Source organism: Mauremys mutica, chromosome 3 (genome assembly GCF_020497125.1).
Source record: "Mauremys mutica isolate MM-2020 ecotype Southern chromosome 3, ASM2049712v1, whole genome shotgun sequence".
NCBI lineage: Eukaryota > Metazoa > Chordata > Testudines > Geoemydidae > Mauremys > Mauremys mutica.
Genome location: NC_059074.1, coordinates 156,946,656 through 156,966,648, shown reverse-complemented (window position 1 = coordinate 156,966,648; position 19,993 = coordinate 156,946,656). Strand labels below are relative to the sequence as shown.

At 47.7% G+C, this 19,993-nt stretch overlaps 1 protein-coding gene across 2 annotated transcripts in view; it reads left to right on the top strand.

Annotated features, from left to right (window-relative positions):
* Window positions 1-19,993, top strand: part of STUM (stum, mechanosensory transduction mediator homolog) — a 79,092-nt gene that overhangs the window by 54,640 nt on the left and 4,459 nt on the right. For both annotated transcript variants that reach the window (XM_045012061.1, XM_045012062.1), the window contains exon 2: window positions 5,202-5,381. In XM_045012061.1, coding sequence (XP_044867996.1) covers window positions 5,202-5,381 — 180 coding nt within the window. The remainder of the gene's footprint in view (window positions 1-5,201; window positions 5,382-19,993) is intronic.

Here is a 19,993-nt window from a genome sequence, read left to right as displayed (position 1 = left end):
CAAGGGTGAAGCTGTTGCAATACCCAGAGGGATTAAAATAATTAACCCCTATCCCCTTTCCCGCCCAGCCAACCAGCCATTGGCTCAGGCATCTGTCCCAGAAAACAATCTGCCTTATCCCACCTCACCGATTACACACTGCCAGGTGGCACCAGAGTGGTTAATGTTATTTGTCCTTGCCTCCCAAAGGAGGATCCCTCTCCCCACCCTCTCCTAGTTAGAGAGACAAGGTGGGTGAGGTAATATCTTTTAGTGGAACAACTTTTGTTGGTGAGAGAGACAGGCTTTTGAGCTTACACAGAGCTCTTTTTCAGGTTCCTAGCTGTAAACTGCATCTTTTCCCATCAGTAAAGAGAAAGGTGACTGTAAAATGACAGGTTTCAGAGTAGCAGCCGTGTTAGTCTGTATCCGCAAAAAGAACAGGAGTACTTGTGGCACCTTAAAGACTAACAAATTTATTTTAGCATGAGCTTTTGTGAGCTTGCATCCGAAGAAGTGAGCTGCAGTTCACGAAAGCTCATGCTAAAATAAATTTGTTAGTCTTTAAGGTGCCACAAGTACTCCTGTTCTTTTTGTAAAATGACAGTTCATTCGGGGGGTGCAGGGTGGCAGCAACTCAGCTGCCTCTCAAAGGGCTTTTAAAAGGCCTTTCCACCATGGAGATTTAAAAAAAAATCATAGCTAGATTCCTACCTTTTCATCTCCCCGTCCTCTGCCTCAGACTCCTCTCACATTAACTCAGCTTTCTTGGCATACTACTGTAATTACACTCCCTGCCTGTCCACCAGCCTCTGGCAAAAAGCCCTCAAGATGAATAAAACAAGTCCAGATAATCAGTGGTAGTCACAGGCAATTGCATGGGCACCAACATGCATGCAAACATCTGATCTGAATGTGCAAAGCATGTGCACATTACATATAAATCTAACTGGCAAAAACAGTGTAGCTGATATGCATAGAGCCAATATAGCTGATGTGCATCTGTATGCAATATACCTGATATGTGCATGTACATCTGACATTTGAGTGCATGTACATTTGCACACGTCTCTTTTATGCCATCGTGGGTTGCCAATGAGGACTCAACTTGGGACCCCAAAAGCTGGTGGCAGCGGTGGAGCAGCCTCTAGACAGGAACACACAGCACAAGCTGAACAGTGGGTAATATATATTCACAACTACATGTCCCCACCTTTAAACTCTGGGAAGACCTGGAAGATTTGCCTGTCCATCCCCACTTCTCTGCTAGACTCCTCCTCAGATCCCTCTCTGCCAGGTACATGCCATACTGCCCCCCAGGAAGAGAACACATAGCTAATAGATTTCAGAGTGGTAGCCGTGTTAGTCTGTATCAGCAAAAACAATGAGGAGTCCTTGTGGCACCTTAGAGACTAACAAATTTATTTGGGCATAAGCTTTCGTGGGCTAGAATGAAGTGGGTTCTAGCCCACGAAAGCTTATGCCCAAATATATTTGTTAGTCTCTAACGTGCCACAAGGACTCCTCGTTGTTATGGCTAATAGAGGCAGTACTGTTTCCAAAGAACAGCATAGGCACAGTTTCTGTTTACCAGGAAACTGAGATGAGGCTTTGGTTGTCCTGGGCTGACAACAGGTTTCCCAGCCTGTGTACCTGGCACTGAAAGTACATTTTGTCTTAGTGGCAGCAATGAAGGGGTTAACTACACAGATGGAACTTCAGGCTTCAGCAACTCCAAATGTAAAACCCTGGATATCGGAGCCTGAGCAGTAGGAGGCTAAAACCCTGAGGGGATTTCTCACATGGGGGAAGAACTCCCATCTCCCCTCCCCGCAATGTTCCAATGCGGGGCTGCCTCCCACTGCTTCAGCAGTTCCCACCTACTCCATTTCTCTATGTTGCCTCTAAACTGCTTCTCCGCTCCCATCTTCAAGCTGCTGCAAAGGAAATGAGGTGGGAGTATGAAATAAGTTCAAGGCAGCGGCAAGAAGAGAAGTGGGGGCTTTACGAGCTCGGGAAGCATTTGAAGGCAACTGGAGTTGGAGCTTGCAGAAGTTTTTGAGATTAAAAATAGGCTGTAGCATCTCTCCTTCAGCCTTCATCAGGTTTTTAGTTGTCTGGCAGTCCGCTCTCCTTTGCCCCATCTCCCCACAGCTCACAGAATCAAAGACATCAGAAATGGATGAGATCATCAGTCCATCTCCCTGTCAGTGGAGCACTGGAGAACATTGTCCCAGAAGACCTGGCGCTCTCTCTAGCGGGAGACCTACTCCCTTCTCTAGAGCAGAGCACACAGCCCAACAAAGCATTGGAGCATGTAACCACTCTCATATGTGTAAAGTTGCTCACATGCTTCAGTGCTTTGCGGGATTGGAGCCATACTGCATAGACAGAGCATAGAGATAACTGGACAGGTTTACACAGGACTCTTTGGGCATGTCTACACTGCAATTTAAAACCCGTGGCTGGCCTGTGCCAGCTGACTCGGGCTTGTGGACCTAAGGGGCTATTTAATTGCGGTGTAGAGATTCAGACTCCTTCTGGAGCCCGGGCTCTAGCATCCTCTGAGGTGGGAGGGTCCCTGCAGCCTGAGACCACAATTAAACAGCCCCTTAGCCCAAGCCTCGGGAGCCAGAGTCAGCTGGCAAAGGCCAGCCGTGGGTGTCTAATTGCACCCTTTATGGCCAAACATTCATCAAAGAAATAGGTTTAGGAGGGGGTCATTTCTGTCACTCCTTGTCTATTTTTTACTCTTTGTCTTTCTGTTGTTGGTATTTTGAGGTGTGTCTTGTGTGAGATACAGTACACAACAACATTTGGATTCAAGAAAGCACTGTAGACAACAGGGCCGGCTCTACAGTTTTCGCCGCCCCAAGCAGGGCACCGTATTGCCGCCGCAGACGGTGGGGGCAGTCCCTGTGCCCTTAGGGCGGCAGGCACGTTTCCGCGGCGGCGGCAATTCAGCGGCAGCTTCTATGTTTAGCTGAAGCCGCTGCGGACAGCTAAACATAGAAACTGCTGCCGAATTGCCGCCGCCGCGGAAACACGCCTGCCACCCTAAGGGCGCAGGGACTGCCCCCGCCCTCCGCGGCAGCAATTCGGCGCGCTGCTTGGGGGCAAAACAACAGGGACTGCTGCCCCTTGCAGATTGCCGCCCCAAGCACCAGCTTGGAATGCAGGTGCCTGGAGCCGGCCCTGGTAGACAATTCCATCATGACAACATGTGTTGATATACACACTATGATAAGTAGTTGAGTCTTCAGGCCAGCAACTCATTAATTATGGGGTCAGGAAGGTATTTTTTCCCACCTGTCAAGAATGTTGCACAATTAGTCAGGCAAATTATAGGGGAGGTTAGTCTTTCTCTGAAGCAATTGGGATTGGCTACCAACAGAAGCAGGATACTGGACTTGATCAACCAATGGTCTCATTCAATATGGAAAAGTCAATAAAAACCTTCCTAACAGTGGGATCTGTCAGATCGTAGACTAGTCTCCTATAGGAAGTTGTGGAAGCTTCATTCTTGCAGACATTTAACATTAGACAAAACACTAGAAAATGTATTGTAGGGAACCCCTTTGTATTAGCAGGGAGATGGATGATATGACCTAGTGGGTCTTTTCCAGCTCTAACTTCCATAAGTCCATGAAACTCTACATCTGTATTGCATTATTAAGCAATTTTAAGAGTTTGCAAGTTTCATAAATTTGGCTGGTTTGAACCAAGGGCTGTGATGCCAACCCAGGAAAGCACAAAGCTGCATGGTGAACGGACCAACCCAATACCCCGAGAGAACCTGCATCAATACAGAAATACAATCTCCTCTGACTGCACACCCCTAGCTGTCATCTGCCACCCCACAGTGGAACCCATACGGGGTATCATCAAACAACTGCAACCCATAGTTTATGGGGATTCCATCCGAAAGAAATCTTTCCCAAATCTCTTATTCTGGCCTTCAAACAACCCACCACCCTCTCCAAGTTCATCATCAAAAGCAAGCTCCCCACAGACCAGGACCCACCAACTCAAAGCAGCACCAGACTCTGCCAGAACAATAGATGCAAAACCTGCAGACAGCTCTCCACTGCTACAATGATCAGCACCTCCCACAACATACCTTTCAAGAGCCATGAGTCCTACACATGTCTATCATAGAATCATAGAATATCAGGGTTGGAAGGGACCTCAGGAGGTCATCTAGTGTACCACATCCAATGCTCTTAATGCTCCAATAGCAATTCTCGGGGTGAAATGAGACAATCACTACGCTCTCAAATGAACTTACACAGGAAAATGATAAAAGACAAAAACACCCTATCACCTATGGGGGAACACTTATCACAAAGTAATCACTCTACATCTGACCTCTCAGTCCTCATCCTCATCCTGCATGACATGTTCAAAAGACACGTTCAAAAGACAAGCCTGGAAGCTTAAATTCATAACTTTGCTAGTCTGTGTGTTGAGGGGTGAGGAGATCTCAGCCCACCAAGCCCTGAGGCAGACTTGCTTATTAAAACATGCAGCAATGTGTCCCTACAATGTGCAATACTGCCATAAAAGAGAGGTTGGAGTTTTAAATTCAGTGGCACTTGGTTATTGCTAAAGTTATTATTAAAGGATGATTATTCCATGCACTTCTGTGGCACTCATCACTATGTTCTCTGGCCACTAAATGCAGCACGGCCTTGCCTAGCTGAAGCCTTGAGGTGATGCTGTATATAGTTTTTCTGGGGCAGATACTGGGGAAGTGAGGCCAGGGCACAGTGAGAGGAGGCTGCCTGCCTTGCCAAACACCAATCAGATGAAGAGGGCTGTGGCAGCCGGTTTCCTGACAATCCAGTGCAGGCTGTACTCTGGATGCCCCAAGCCCAGGGTATGCCCAGCAGCTGGAGTGTGTCCCCTAGAGAGGTGGCTGATCTCTAAAATCAAGGTGCAGCCTCAGTTTGATTGAGCCTTTGTTTCTCGGAAGGAGTCAGCACCTCTTGAGATGTCTGGGCAAATACTGTGATGCGTTTTGTGAACAGTTTTATGCTTTTAGCATTTCTATAGCGGCAGCAATAAAAAGAGGGATGCTGTGAAGACCTGATCTAAAACAAGAGTTTGGTGTGGGGGTCTGGAAGGAGCTTCGCTGTTTTTTGGGGAGGCACTAACATCCCGGCTCCTGCTGTTTCTATGTCAGGCTCTCCACTGAGTCTTTACTGTTGCTGTTTCCACAGGGACATTCGTGTCTGCCTTCACTGTGCTGTGCGGAGCCCGGACTGACCTCCCAGACAGGCACATGTGCTGCGTCTTCTGGCTGAACATCGCCGCGGCGCTGATTCAGATTCTGACGGCTATCGTGATGGTTGGCTGGATCATGAGTATATTTTGGGGGATGGACATGGTCATTCTTGCTAGTAAGTACAGTGCACTCATTGTCTCCACCCCCACGTTGTTAGGGATCAGCTAGCGTCCTGGGACCCAGCCCTGGAAATGAGGAAAGTGGCAACAGTACCAGGCAGCTTTCATTAAATGGGGACATTCACACTGAAACAGAGGGAAAAGAGACATAAAGAGAGGATCTGCCCCAGCACTATGGGGAGGCTACTGGTGGCATTTGCCTGATTTATTCCCATGATATCAAGCTCTGCTCCCAGCCCCAGAAGTAGCTGAATGTTTCTGTAAGATGCTTAACAAAGTTCATCTTTCAATTGGCATTGTTATGCTTCAGCGTGAACAGTGTTGCACTCAACAGGAGCAGCCACCACTTCCCCAAGCGATTGTTCCACAGTCTCTCTGCAGACTCAAGTGGACAGCATGGTGTTGATTCACACTGGAAAGGTTTTTTCCCCCCACAACCATTAAGACCAGGAATGTGCTTTTCCATTTTAGAATGAAAGCTGTAGAAATCAATGGGGCCACCAGAGAAGTGCTGGCACAGAATACTGCCCCCTTCTGGTTCAGCCCAACCCCTGCTTTACAGGGCCCCATTTCCTGATGTTGCATCAATCGGTGTTCGAATAAGCACTCTTGCCCTCAGCAGTCCCATGGCATCCTGCCATTTAACCATACTCCAGCTAACTGAGGTGAACCCAAATTTAGTTAGACTCTCTGGTGTTGTACTTTTAGACTACATCTACACTATACACTACGGGTCTGAGTCTCCTGCTCGTGTACACATAAAATTAGCTGTCATGAAGCTAGCGTGAGTATAAACAGCAGTGTAGCCGCAGTAGCATGGGTAGTGGCAGTGGAGGCACTGCTGAGCCGTAGACAAAGCCTCAGGTAGCTACTTCCACAGATGCCCTGAATCTCCTCACTCTCTGAGTGGCCGGCTCCCCACTTCCTCATAAATCCCATTTATCCAAAGGTTTCTTAGGATCTCATTCAATTTGTAGGCAAACGGGGTTATCAATGCATCTTAAAGTTTTCTCCAATGTAAAAGTCCCCTTTCGAGACCTTGAAACACCAAGGGTATGTCTACACTACGAAATTAGGTCAATTTAATATAAGTCGATTTTTTAGAAATCGATTTGATACAGTCGATTGTGTGTGTCCCCACTAAGTGCATTAAGTTGTCGGAGTGCATCCACAGTATCAAGGCTAGCGTAGACTTTCAGAGCATTGCACTGTGGGTAGCTATCCCACAGTTCCCTCAGTCTCCGCTGCCCATTGGAATTCTGGGTTGAGCTCCCAATGCCTGATGGGGCAAAAACATTGTTGTGGGTGGTTCTGGTTACATGTCATCAGGCCCCCCTCCCTCCTTTCCTCCCTCTGTGAAAGCAACGGCAAAAAATCATTTATTGCCTTTTTTCCTGGATTACCTGTGCAGATGACATACTGCGGCAAGCACGGAGCTCACGCAGCTCACTGTCATCGTATGTCTCCTGGGTGCTGCTGGCAGACGCGATACTGCCATGTTACACAGCAGCGTCCCCTTGCCTTGCCTTGCAGATGGCAGATGGTGCAATACGACTGCTAGCTGTCATCGTCATCCCGTGGGTGCTCTTGGCTGACCTTGGTTAGGTTGATCCGGGGGCACCTGGGCAGACATGGGTGCTCCTGGCTAGCCTTGGTAAGGTCAGTCGGGGGCACCTGGACAAAAATGGGAATGACTCCAGGTCATTCTCTTCTTTAAGTTTCGTCTAATGGAGATTCAGTCCTGCCTGGAATATCATGCGAGCTGGAGGCTTCTGCCTCAGGGCTGCTCTCCCAGTTGGCAGCACCGCGCGGTCGCACCTACCCCAGCCTGCCCTTTGCTCCCATGGCTTATGAAGCCTGGACAGTAGTAAGGAGCAGTTCAACTATAGGCTGAGAAAGTGCATAATGGTGGTAGAATGTGCCTTTGGACGTTTAAATGCTTGCTGGTGCAGTTTACTGACTCGGTTAGACCTCAGCGAAACCAATATTCCCATCATTATTGTTGCTTGTTGTATGCGCCACAATATCTATGAGAGTAAGGGAGAGACGTTTATGGCGGGATGGGAGGTTGAGGCAAATCAACTGGCCACTGATTACGTGCAGCCAGACACCAGGGTGGTTAGAAGAGCACAGCAGGGTGTGCTGCGCATCAGAGAAGATTTGAAAACCAGTTTCATGACTGGCCAGGCTACGGTGTGAAAGTTCTGTTTGTTTCTCCTTGATGAAAACCCACCCCCTTGGTTCACTCTACTTCCCTGTAAGCCAACAGCCCTCCCCTCCCCACTTTGATCTCCACTTGCAGAGGCAATAAAGTCATTGTTGTTTCAAATTCATGCATTCTTTATTAATTCGTCACACAAATGAGGGATAACTGACAAGGTAGACCAGAAGGAGTTGAGGAGGAGGGAAGCACGGGGTGGGGTAGTTGTAGGGGCACCCCCTAGAATAGCATGCAGCTAATCATAGAAGCAGCATGTCTGGGGCTCTGACTTGGAGCGGCCCTTTGCCTCTCCGGTTCTTTGGTAGGCTTGCCTGAGCTTAAGTTTCACATGGCACTGCTGAGGGTCCCTGTTATAACCTCTGTCCTTCATGCCCTTGGAGATTTTTTCAAATATTCCGGCATTTTGTCTTTTGGAATGGAGTTTGGATAGCACGGATTCATCTCTCCATACAGTGATCAGATGCAGTACCTCCCGTTCGGTCCATGCTGGAGCTCTTTGGTGTTCTGGGACTCCATGGTCACCACACTGGCCAAACAGGAAATGAAATTCAAAAGTTCGTGGGGCTTTTCCTGTCTACCTGGCCAGTGCATCTGGATTGAGAGTGCTGTACGGAGCGGTCACAATGGAGCACTCTGGGATAGCTCCCAGAGGCCAATACTGTCGAATTGCGTCCACACTACCCCAAATTCGACCCAGCAGGGTCGATTTCAATGCTAATCCCCTCATCGGGGAGGAGTACAGAAATCGATTTTAAGAGCCCTTTAAGTCGACAAGAATGGCTTCGTCATGTGGACAGGTGCAGGGTTAAATAGATCTAATGCTGCTAAATTTGACCTAAACTCATAGTGTAGACCAGGGCCAAGAAAGACCTCAGTCTTAGGGAAGAAAGAGACAAATGCATCTCTAAAAGGCCTGGTCTACACTACAAAGTTAGGTCGACATAAGTGCATGCGTCTACACTGAAATTTGTGTCCGGCCAATCTAAGTGTCACTTTACAGCGACGCAGTCAAACCACCACCCTGAACAGCATGGAGCCATGGTCAGGCTACTGAGGTCAGTGCGGTGCAAGCACAGACACTGTATGGCCTGTGCCAACCTGAATAGTCTTCCAGCAGCTCTTCCATAATGCCCCGTGCCCTGCAGCACTGACCACTCTGGTCACCATTGTAACCTCCGCTGCCTAGGGGCCACAGAGGCTGGAAGCATCCCCCTTTAAAGTCCTGTGCATGTTTTTGAAATGCCTTTTCTACATCGCCCACCTTTGTGAGCACACCAAGTAGTTCACCCTTGTGTGCAACTCCCCAACTGATCGTGCTGGCTCCATGTGCTAAACTTGCTCTTGCCAGGAGCAGACAGGAGGTGTTGGATCTCCTGGGTCTGTGGGGAGAAGAGGCTGTGCAAGCACAGCTACGGACCAGGTCGGAACATGGATATCTAAGAACAGGGGATGCAGGAAAAGGGGTATGACAGGGATCAGCAGCAGTGCTGTGTGCAAGCAAAGGAACTTGGCCAGGCATACCAAAAAGCCAGGAAGGTCAACAATAGATCTGGTAGTGCCCCATTGATCTACTGCTTTTACAACGAGCGGCATGTCAGACTTGGCGGAGACCCCACCCAGCAGAACACTGAGGATTCCTGGGAGGCTACGTTCCCTCTAAGCTGTGCAGTCACATGGCCGCGCAGCAGGCTATCAAGGGACGTGCAGGCATGCAGGGGGGAGAGGCGCCTCTCCCCCAGCCCCAGCCCTGGAGCTGCTGTGGCCAGGGAAAGGCACCTCTCCCCCAGCCCAAGCCCTGGAGCTGCCCTGGCTGGGGAGAGGCGCCTCTCTCCCAGCCCCGGGCTGCTGCGGCGAGAGAGGGCTGGGAGGAGTCCTCTCTCCCCACCACAGGCCCGGGGCAGCCTGCACCCCAAACCCCTAATCCCCAGCCCCACCCCAGAGCCTACACTCCCAGCTGACGCCCTCACCCCCCTAGACCCCAACCCTCTGCCCCAGACCTAAGTACCTTACTGCACCACAAACCCCTCGTCTCCAGCCCCATTTTTGGAGAATAAAATTATCTTTATTCATTGACAACGCATACTGCAGAATACACAGCAACACTCAAAGGGAACGATACTTGTAAATGTACAGCAAGTACCACGTAATTCAGAGCGTCAGGAAAACACTGAGTCCTCTTTATAAATGCACAGCAAATCTTAGCAGCACCCAAAGGACATGCCAGCAGAGAACACTACTGTGGCTGACTGTTAAAATGCTCTTTCAAAGCCTCCCTCAACTGCATAGCTCCCCGCTGGGCTCTTGTAATGGCCTCTGGCTGCTCAAAGAGCCACAGGCAGCCGCTCACCCTCCACCCTGGCGGCAGCTTGTCCCTCTTTGCCTCACAGATATTACGCAAGACACAACAGGCCATGGGCTATAACCATTGGGCTGCCGTTCTCACTGAGCTCCTGTCTAAGTGAGTAAACACTGCAGGCTACCAAAAGCACATTCAACTGTCGTTGTGCACTTGCTGAGCGGGGAGTTGAATCTTCCCTTTGTGCTGTCAAGTGGCATTTGTACAACTTCATGAGCCAGGGGCAGGGTGGGTTCCCCAGAATCACTATAGGCATTTCAATATTGTCAGTGGTAATCCACCAGTCAGGAAAGAATGACCATGGTTGGAGCTTTCTGAACAGTCCAGTTTTCTTAAAGATGTGAGCATCACGCACCTTTCCAGCCCACATTGCTTGTGGAGAAGCATCTCTGGTGATCCACCAATTCTTGCATAACCATAGAAAAGTAGCCCTTTCTGTTGATGAACTCTGTGGCCAGGTGGGCTGGTGCCAAAATCGGGTATGTGTGCCGTCTACTGCCCCGCAACAGTTCAGGAACCCCATTGCAGCAAATCCATCCATTATGTCCTGCTCATTGCTGAGAGTCATGGTCCTGCATAGTTGGATATGATTAATGGTCCTACATTAATCATGATGACGGCCGCCACAGTGGATTTTCCAGCTTCAAAATGAAAATGATTTCTCACTGACTGGCAGCAATCCAACATTGCAAGATTCTGGAGTTTGATGGCCACTTGCTTCTTCAACGTCAGTGCAGCTCTCATTGTAGTGTCCCTGCTCTGGAGGGCTAGGCCAAGCTCAGCCCAGATCTAGAAAAGTGGCCTTTCACGTCTGAAAGTTCTGCAGCCACTGCTCGTCGTCCCAAACCTGCATTACAGTGCATTCCCCCCAGTCAGTGCTCATTTCTCGGGCCCAGAAGTGGTGTTCCACCATCAGCAGCTGCTCCATTAATGCCACCAACAACCTTTTATTGTTTTTTGCTATGTCCCTAGAAGAAATCATGTCCTCTGCTGCTGTGTACTTACTGTAGGGCTGCAAATACAGGAGAATCACGCATCCTGTACTTGCAGTGTTCATGAGAATAGTGCAGAGCTCTGCAGGCGCCATCCGAGATGGCGGACTCCAAAAACTGCTGGATGGGTTTGCAGGATTTTTTTTAAAAAGGCACAAAAATGATGGGATATGTATGGCATTATGGGATGAAGGAAGTTGAATGCTGGGAACTTGACCTCTACCTACCAGAGATCCATGGCTGAGTCATTTCTACTGTGAAAACTTCCCAAAAGGTATTGCACCAGATGGTAGTGCATGGCACACTGGGTTACCTACCAGTGATGCACTGCACTTTGCCTTGACGCAAGCACTCCTGGTGAGTTGGCACTGTGGTGACGCAAGAAGCAAATTATGCACGTGCCCGAGTGATATACAAACTTTGGCAGCTGCATGCTGATTTGACTTGTGTTGACCAAAGTTTGTAGTGTAACCATAGCCCAAAGAAAACAAATTAGAACATCCAGTTAGCTAACCTTGTATTGTCTCCTTAGCTTCAACCTAGGCTATAACTTGACCTGCTAAAAATCAAGCTAAAGGTGTTAAACTATGTCTAATACTGGTGCTAAGTGGAGTTTTCAATCAAGTTAAACTAGCTCAGTTGAACCAACTTCATCAAAAAAGTACCTTTTCCCATAGTCTAGGATCTAGGCAAGGCCCAACTATGCCTCTCTCATTTACTGTAGCTATGCCAGCCTAATCCCTGGGGTAGACACAGCTCAGTCGATGGAAGAATGCCTCTGTCAACCTAGTTACTGCTGTTCAGGGAGGTGGAGTTCCTGTAGCGATGTAAAAACCCCTTCCATTGCTGTAGGACGTATCTGCACTGCGGGGTGACTGCAGCATAGCTGCACCACTGCATCTGTAGAGCTATAAACCCGTAGTGAAGATGAGCCCCAAGTCCCACTGGTGAGTGGATAATGCAATGCCAATCATCTGGGCAGCAGGCAGAGAGGCTGGGTCTCAAGAGGCTCTGAGTAATTTTCCAGCCTGGTTGCTAGGAAGGAAGGTGCAGCTGGGAAGTATCTGTCACAAGTGGCTCCTGTTGCCAGTGTAGTTCCCTCTGATGAATTTGAAAGCTGGCAGATACCATCTCCAAGAGCAACACACATCTGCCAAGCAGAAGGAGGCAGGTGATTAAGTTCAGGCCAAGAAGTGCCGGAACATAACAACAGGATCTAGCGAGTGCTGCTCTGTTTGTTCTGCGCAGGGAGGGTGAGAGATGTCAAAAGCACATTTTATTCTCCAAGGAAATACACGTGACAACAACTAGTGACAATCTGGCAGCTGGAGTTTGGGTTAGCTTCTGACTTGGCATCATCTCACAAGAATGGCCCTCCCCACCACTGAGCTGGCATAAGATGTGCCATTATATGGATCATGGTGGGTTTTTGGGGGGAGGGGGCAAAGGCATCAGAAAGTGCATCATATCTAAGGGTAATGGGGCCAGCAATGAAAAAAAGGGCCAGGAAGAGGGAGAGTCCTAGGTCCTTGTTTTGGGCCACCATTTTGCTTTTGGTTTTTGTGTGTATTTAGTGAGGGACTAGTGCCAGTCTTACTGGCTAGATGCAGGTGTGGGGCACTGTGTGCTGAAAAAGGCTTTGGCCGCCTAATGGTAGCTTTGTAGTTGCAGTTGTATCCTGAACTGTGACCCTCCCTGCCGCTCTGGGCCTGAGTAGAGCTGGGCACATATTTTCAGAACAAATAGTTTATTGGTCAAAAAACCGCAGCTTTGGCTGACCCGCCCCCATTTCACAAGTTCTACATTAATTTGCCAAATAGTTTTGGCCATACATTTTTTTCAGGCTACGCTTACAAAATGGCTAGAGGAGGAGGTAGTGCCCAGTTTGTAGCCAGGTGGTTTAAGCCATCACCCATGATGTGGGAAACCCAGGTTCAGAGCAAGGACTTAAACACAGGTCTCCCCATCCCAGGGGAGCACCCGAACCCCCTGCCTATAGACTATTCTAAGGTGAGGCCTTCTCAATCTCTCCCACTGTAGCTGTTCCACTCTGTATAAATATTCATTGGAGTCAGGGCTGGCTCCAGACACCAGCGCAGCAAGCAGGTGCTTGGGGTGGCACATCCGTGTCTTCGGCGCCAATTCAGCAGCGGGTCCCTCGGTCCCTCTCAGAGAGAAGGACCTGCTGCCAAATTGCCACTGAAGAATGAAGCGGCGGCTGTAGAGCTGCTGCTGAAGTGCTGCCAAACGCGGCTTTTTAAAAATTTGTTTGTTTGTTTGTTTGCCACTTGGGGTGGCAAAAACACTGGAGCCGACCTTGATTGGAGTGAGGACAAGGACTTCAATTTGGGTCTTCTTCCCACCCCCTGTCATCGGTGAGTGCTCAGACTATAGTCTCATTCTCTCTCTGGCTCAAATTCTGCTCCTATATTTTAGACCAAGCAGGACAGCTTCAACAGGACAGACTGAGGGAGGCCCATCACAGACTAGCCTATAGGCTGCTGGTTAGGGTACTCACCTGCCCAGGGAGAGCTGCACCAGAGAGGGGATTCCAACTTGGATCTCACACATCCTATTTGAGTGTCCTAACCGCACCACTGCGCAAAACATTATAAGGAGGGCAGTGACAGCCCTACCTCCTCTGGCCATTTTGTGAATTTGCCCCTTTAAAGATGCCCAGAAACAAAACATTTTGAATCAAACCCCACATTGTGTTCAACCCAAAATAGATTTTTGGGACTCATCAAAACTCTTTGGAATTTTTAGATTTGGTTTGACTCCAACCACATTTTTCCCCCCAATGTTTCTGAATGGCCAATGAACTGAAAAATCAGTTATTCACCCAGATTTACTTCTGAGCCACCGTACAGCCAATGTACCTCAGTCGTGATCAGTGACTCTCAGATTCCAGCTCTGGACCCCACTACAGCTCTGCTAAACTCAATTACTAGAAAGTGGTCTGGTGAGTTATTGACTACAGCCGTCGCAGTCTCAGTCGAGGGACGGATTAGGCAGTTTATGCTTACAGCTGACCCTGGGAAGGAGCCAGAAGAGCATCTGCCTTTCTCATATGAGAGTTTTGTACTTAGAGAAGAGACACCAGCATCTCATTTTAGATACCTGCAAAGATTCCTCAAGAACCCCGAGGGTGTGGGTGAAACTATAAATCCTGTTTGTAAACTCCTAGAGAGAGAAGCTTAGGTTAAGCTTTGCAAAGTCTCTTGCTGTAAGAGCCTGGAAGATGCTAACATTTTGTATGGGAATTGCCAGCTGGCCTCATTAGCTACCAAACAGGTATCATCTCTAACCAACCATATATGGCTTTTGAAACAGCCTCCTGTTTCATTTGAAAGCAAAAAGAGCTCACTGGCAGTACAGGTGGGGGACTCGTCACCAGAGTGCCTCCTTGTGGCCAGATGTGGCAGAGTAGCTCTCTCCCAATCTAGTGCTCCCTGCCGCCAATCACTCTGGCACTGCAGTGACCTCTCTTCCTGTAATTCAGCCCTCTGGCCAGGGCACAATTTAGTTCACGCCTTCAAGGGTAACAGAATGTCCAGCAAATAAAGGATCCAAACATCCTCACCCAAAGGTCTTTGGCCCCAACTGCAGCCCTTTTGGTCATTACATCCTCGCAGAGCTCTTCGTTGGTCCTTATCCCCTTCTCAGGAGTTTCACACCATCTTCTCTGCTGGCTGGGGAACCTAGGCCCTCCCTCTGCACCAGGCATCAGCCCAGGGACCCTATAACCAGCTGCCAAGGGCCGCTCTGTCCTACTCCTTGTTGCTGTTTCCCGGGGCTTCTTTCTACCCAGCCTTTCTCAGGCCTTCTCCCCCTCAACTTCTCTAAATTCAACCTTGTTTCATGTGTGGGACTCTCAGGTGCCCCCCTCCCCCAGAATCCCCTAACCAAGTCCCAACATAAAAGTATAAACAAAAACCCACTTCCTCCTTCCTTGGGCTTGACTGTACATCCCTCTCAACTAGATGCATCCCTCTCCATGAAAGTCCAGTTCCTGCCCTTTTGTCAGGGCTTCCCACCAGAGCCAGCTCCTCTCCAATGCCTCTACTATGTCACCTGTGGCCATTTGCCAGCCTCTTGCACTTAGGCAAGGATCTCAGGACTTGCTCTCCCCCTTAGCCTCCCTAATCTCTAATCCCAAAGCATGACTGCTAACTCTCCCTCGGCAGCCCCCTTGTGCTCTAAAGCTTCCTGACTTTCTGATCACCACCCAGCCCCTCCCCAGCTACTAGCTGCTGAGCAGTGTTTAGAGACTAAAGTCTCTGTGAATCTTAGATCGCATCCATGTGGAGGCTGCAAAGATCTACAGTGAAAGGGAGCTAATTTTTAGTTACCTGGCCAATCAGACAGATGTTTTTTGTGCGAGTTCCCCCTCCACTCCCACATAAATCAGTCCTTGGGGTATGTTTCGCACCATCCCAAATGTTAGCCAAATGAGTGTCAGATAGTTTGAACAAAATTGCCCTTTTTAGAAGCTCACCCATTTGCTTTAGCAGTGCCTCGTTGTAAAAAAATTACACTAATTGTTGAAAGCAATCTTCAAAATAATCAATACCATATCTAGGTAGTGAGGATAGTAGAAGTAAGGGACCGCCTGGCTCAGGGGATTGGTAATGGTCTGTGGGGGGAGCCTTTCACCTCTAGGTTGAACCCTACTTGAGACTGTTTTACCATCTGACCGTCATTGTATGTGAAATGAGCTGGGGTTAGGCCTCAGCCCAAGTCCTAGTGGACAAGTGTCTGCAGCAGAAAGGCTCTCCACGTAAGTGGTCTCAACAGAAAATGACAGATCCTGGATAATAAGCTCCCCAAGCACTGCCAGAGTTGTCTGTTCAGATCACAGATGAAGCATTTTCTGGAGAAGGTTGCCCTCCCGCTGATGGTGCTTTACCTGTCTGAGCCTTTGGCCCGCAGGGCTGTCAATCTAGCGCCTCTCAACAGCACTGAATTCACATTAAAAATAATATCCTGCTCTCTGATGTACCAGAGACTCTGCCCATAAAAGCCACTTAAATTATATCAGAGATAAAGAGTCAATTCACACCTTTTCCCCTTTAAATAAGCCAGCTGAGATAGACAAAAAGTGGGGTATGGTTTTTAAAGAGTCCCTAGCTCAGCCTCTTGTTTTCTACTTACAGTGTGTGTGTCTGTGCCCACAAATAACTGCAGCCATAATTACTCTGGGTTCAAGGAACACTTGGTTTTCATGGCCTACAGCAGACTCTCACAGTTACATCTCAGAAGGTTTACAGGTGTCATGATGCTGGCTGTCAAGTCTTCATTACCAACTGGTAATAAGAAATGACCTGTAATCATGCCGTCCACTCATCACTCATTTGCTAAATGCAGTGCTCAGAACCTGCTAGCTGCACAGAATGATAACATGGCTACTGTACTTTTAGATTGTAGGGGACTTTAGAAAGGCATTTCCAGCATTCTTTTCTTCATGCTGCAGCTGCCAAGTGTTGCTAAAACACACAATAAAAGCAAAGCCAGAACCAATTATCTGACTGAGAAAGCCTTCCTGGGATGAAAGACATTTTGAGGAGACAGTGATTGCTCACCTCTATTTACTTTTTTTTAACCCCCTAAAGCTGCACTTCACCTCTGCCAGAGAAAAGTATGTAAAAGTAGCCTTTTCTGCACTTTCAGACCCAATACTGATCTACTTTGTAATAGGATAAAAATCGCAAAGCATTTTACAAACATTAATTATAACCAACCATTGCAACACTTGACGGAAAGGTAGGCATTATCCCCATTTCATAAACAGGGAAACTGAGACACAGAGTGGCTGCTGTGACTTATCCATGGGCACAGATCAAATCAGTAGCAAAACTAGCGAAAGGACCCAGGAGTTTTGTTTTCCAGTCCCCTACTCTAACAAACAGAATACACCTCTTCCTGTGTGATAATGTCCTGCTTCCTATATACCCCAATCTCAACAGTTCCCCTTCTCCAACACACATGAAATGGCTACATTGCTAATGTAGGTTTTGTCAGATAATCATTTTGATCATGTAGAAGCAGCAAAGAATCCTGTGGCACCTTATAGACTATCAGACGTTTTGCAGCATGAGCTTTCGTGGGTGAATACCCACTTCTTCGGATGCAAAGAAGTGGGTATTGCATCCGAAGAAGTGGGTATTCACCCACGAAAGCTCATGCTGCAAAACGTCTGCATGACGTCTGTTAGTCTATAAGGTGCCACAGGATTCTTTGCTGCTTCTACAGAACCAGACTAACACGGCTACCCCTCTGATACTTGACATTTTGATCATGAAGTGTCAAAGTTTGTTATTGGCCTAGGTCCAGTTACGTAAAAGCAAGTAGGGATTTCCCTGTCACAGAATGAAATCAGCTTCTTGAAACTGAAGGATATTAATAAAGAAAGCCTGTGTGTGAATGTTTAATTGTAGTGGAGCTGTTCTCTGTTTACTACGTAGCCTCAATTTACTTATTCTTTTCTAGTTCTTCATATGCTTCGGATGTTACCTGTATTGCTATATTTTTCCCTTCTCTCTTTCTTTTATGCTTCCTTTGTCTCCGTTTGTTCATCTTCAAAGTTTCACAAGGTAAGTTTTTCTTCTAATTCTTCTCTTATCTTTCAGTGGCTAAAATCCTGTTTTACCTACTCCAGCAAATTTCCACTGAAGTCAATGAATGTTTGCCCCAGTTAGAGACCTTAGGATTCAGTTCAGCACATTTTACTCATTTTCAGCCAAAATCTGATCTTGCACGTGTGTGCAGACAGCTCCCAGTCACCTGAGTAGGAGATCTCTACAGGCACAGCCAAGAGCGAGTTTGTCCCTGTGCATTTTTTCATAGGCCCAGTCTATACACAAAGCTGTCTCCGTTTACTTAAAGTGTGGTGTTAAACTGATTTAGTTAAACCGGTGCAATTTTGTGTGTGACTCAATTTAATCCTAAAAGCTCTTGACACTAGAACCTTGTACCACTTTAACTATACTGGTATGGTGAAGGGTACAATCCTCCTAGTGTGGATGCAGTTATATTGGTATAAAGGTGCTTTATAATAGGATTGCTAGTTCTGTATGGGAAGGGGAATAGCTATATCAGAGGTCGGTAACCTTTGGCACGCGGCTCGCCAGGGTAAGCCCCCTGGCGGGCCGGGCTGGTTTGTTTACCTGCTGCGTCCGCAGGTTCGGCCGATCGCAGCTCCCATTGGCCGTGGTTCACCGCTCCAGGCCAATGGGGGCTGCGGGAAGCTGCGGCCAGCACATCCCTCGGTCCGCACCGCTTCCCGCAGCCCGCATTGGCCAGGAGCAGTGGACTGCGGCCAGTGGGAGCCACGATCGGCCGAACCTGTAGACACAGCAGGTAAACAACCAGCCCGGCCCGCTAGGGGGCTTACCCTAGCAAACCGCATGCCAAAGGTTGCCGACCCCAGAGCTATATCAATATAAGACACCTTTATATAGGTATAACTGCATCCACACTAGGTCAATGCTGAAAACTTGTATATTGGCACAGCTATGTCAGGCAGAGGTGTGAAAAAAAGAAGAGAGGTTTTATTAACCTAGCTCACTGCATTCAGGGAGGTGGTGTTCCTGCACTGACAGAAAAACCCCTGGCTGTGTGTACACTACTGGGCTATGGCAGCATAGCTATACCACTATAGTCTCCAGAATGCGAATCTGGGTTTTTACCGGTATAACTACTTCCTTAAAAAAAATCACCGCTGTAACCAAATAATTATACTATTAAAGCTATTAACACCCCTAACCAAAACTATTATACTATTAAAGCTTTTAAGGGTAGACCAGGCCTTATATTGGTTTACCTTACACCTGTAAATTTAGAAGTGTAAGCTAAATTGATATAATCAAGAGTATCCACACAGGAGTTTGTACTAGTCTAACTAAATTGGTTTTTAAACCGCTTTAAGTTAAATCAATGCAATTTCTGTGCATAGAGAGGCCCTTCATTTTTAGGATTTTTTGTCATTTAATCTTGCCTTCAAACCTAATTCCCATGTTCTAGTTAAGAAATGCAGAGGAAACCTTCCTTATTTACTTTGAAAGTGCTTTTTGGAAAAGCAGAATGTTCTACAACACGTAGAACAAAACTGAAAATTGACATAGAAATAGTAAGAGCAGGGCTGGCTCCAGGCACCAGCCCAGCAAGCAGCTGCTTGGGGCGGCCAACAGTGAGCGGCGGCACGTCCAGGTATTTCGCAGCAATTTGCAGTGGGTCCCTCACTCCCTCTCGGAGCGAAGGACCAGCCGCCAAATTGCCGCCAAAGACTGAAGCGGCGGCGGTAGAGCTTCCAGCGATCATGGCATTTTTTTTTCCTTTTTTTCTTTTTGCTGCTTGGGGCAGCAAAAACCCAGGAGCCGGCCCTGAGTAAGAGTGCTAATCTCTTTTCTTTGCACCCCTTTATTACCTGAGATAGACCCAGGCCCCAAGATTTGCACCTGGATCTGAATTTTTCTGATGTGCAGGGATGTTCCTATCTTGGGTTTAGCTTTTTAAATCTCTATCTCTGGCTATTACTTGTCATAAAAGTTCCTCAAAGATACAGATTGGGACACTTTCCAGTAGTTTTCATTCAGCATTTGTATTCAAAGGGTTTTACAAACAGTGATGTAAAGAAAATGAAAGAGTGGAAAGCTGTTTCAGGATTTAAATATTCCCCTGCCATGTTGGGCATTTGAAAATTGCTTGAGATTCAAGAAGTGATATTGACCAGTCTAGTTTCACTGTCCAAGCAGGGGGGTAGGGGTGAAAAGGAAACTGCATTTTTAATTATTTCATTTTAAACATTTCCCTTGTTACTGGCAACACAGATAAGGACAATTATTTTCTTAAATAGATGAGCTTCACATTGATGCCATTATAATAACCATTAGCTCTATTGGGAAAAGTCAGGTGGTAATTCTGGTAAAGACTTTGTGACCACCTGGATAAAGTTAAACGAACTAATGCCGTCATGGTCACATGCCATCATGACAAACAGGTGGAGAGAGGTTTTCCTGCCCCTCTCCCCTGACTGTAGCC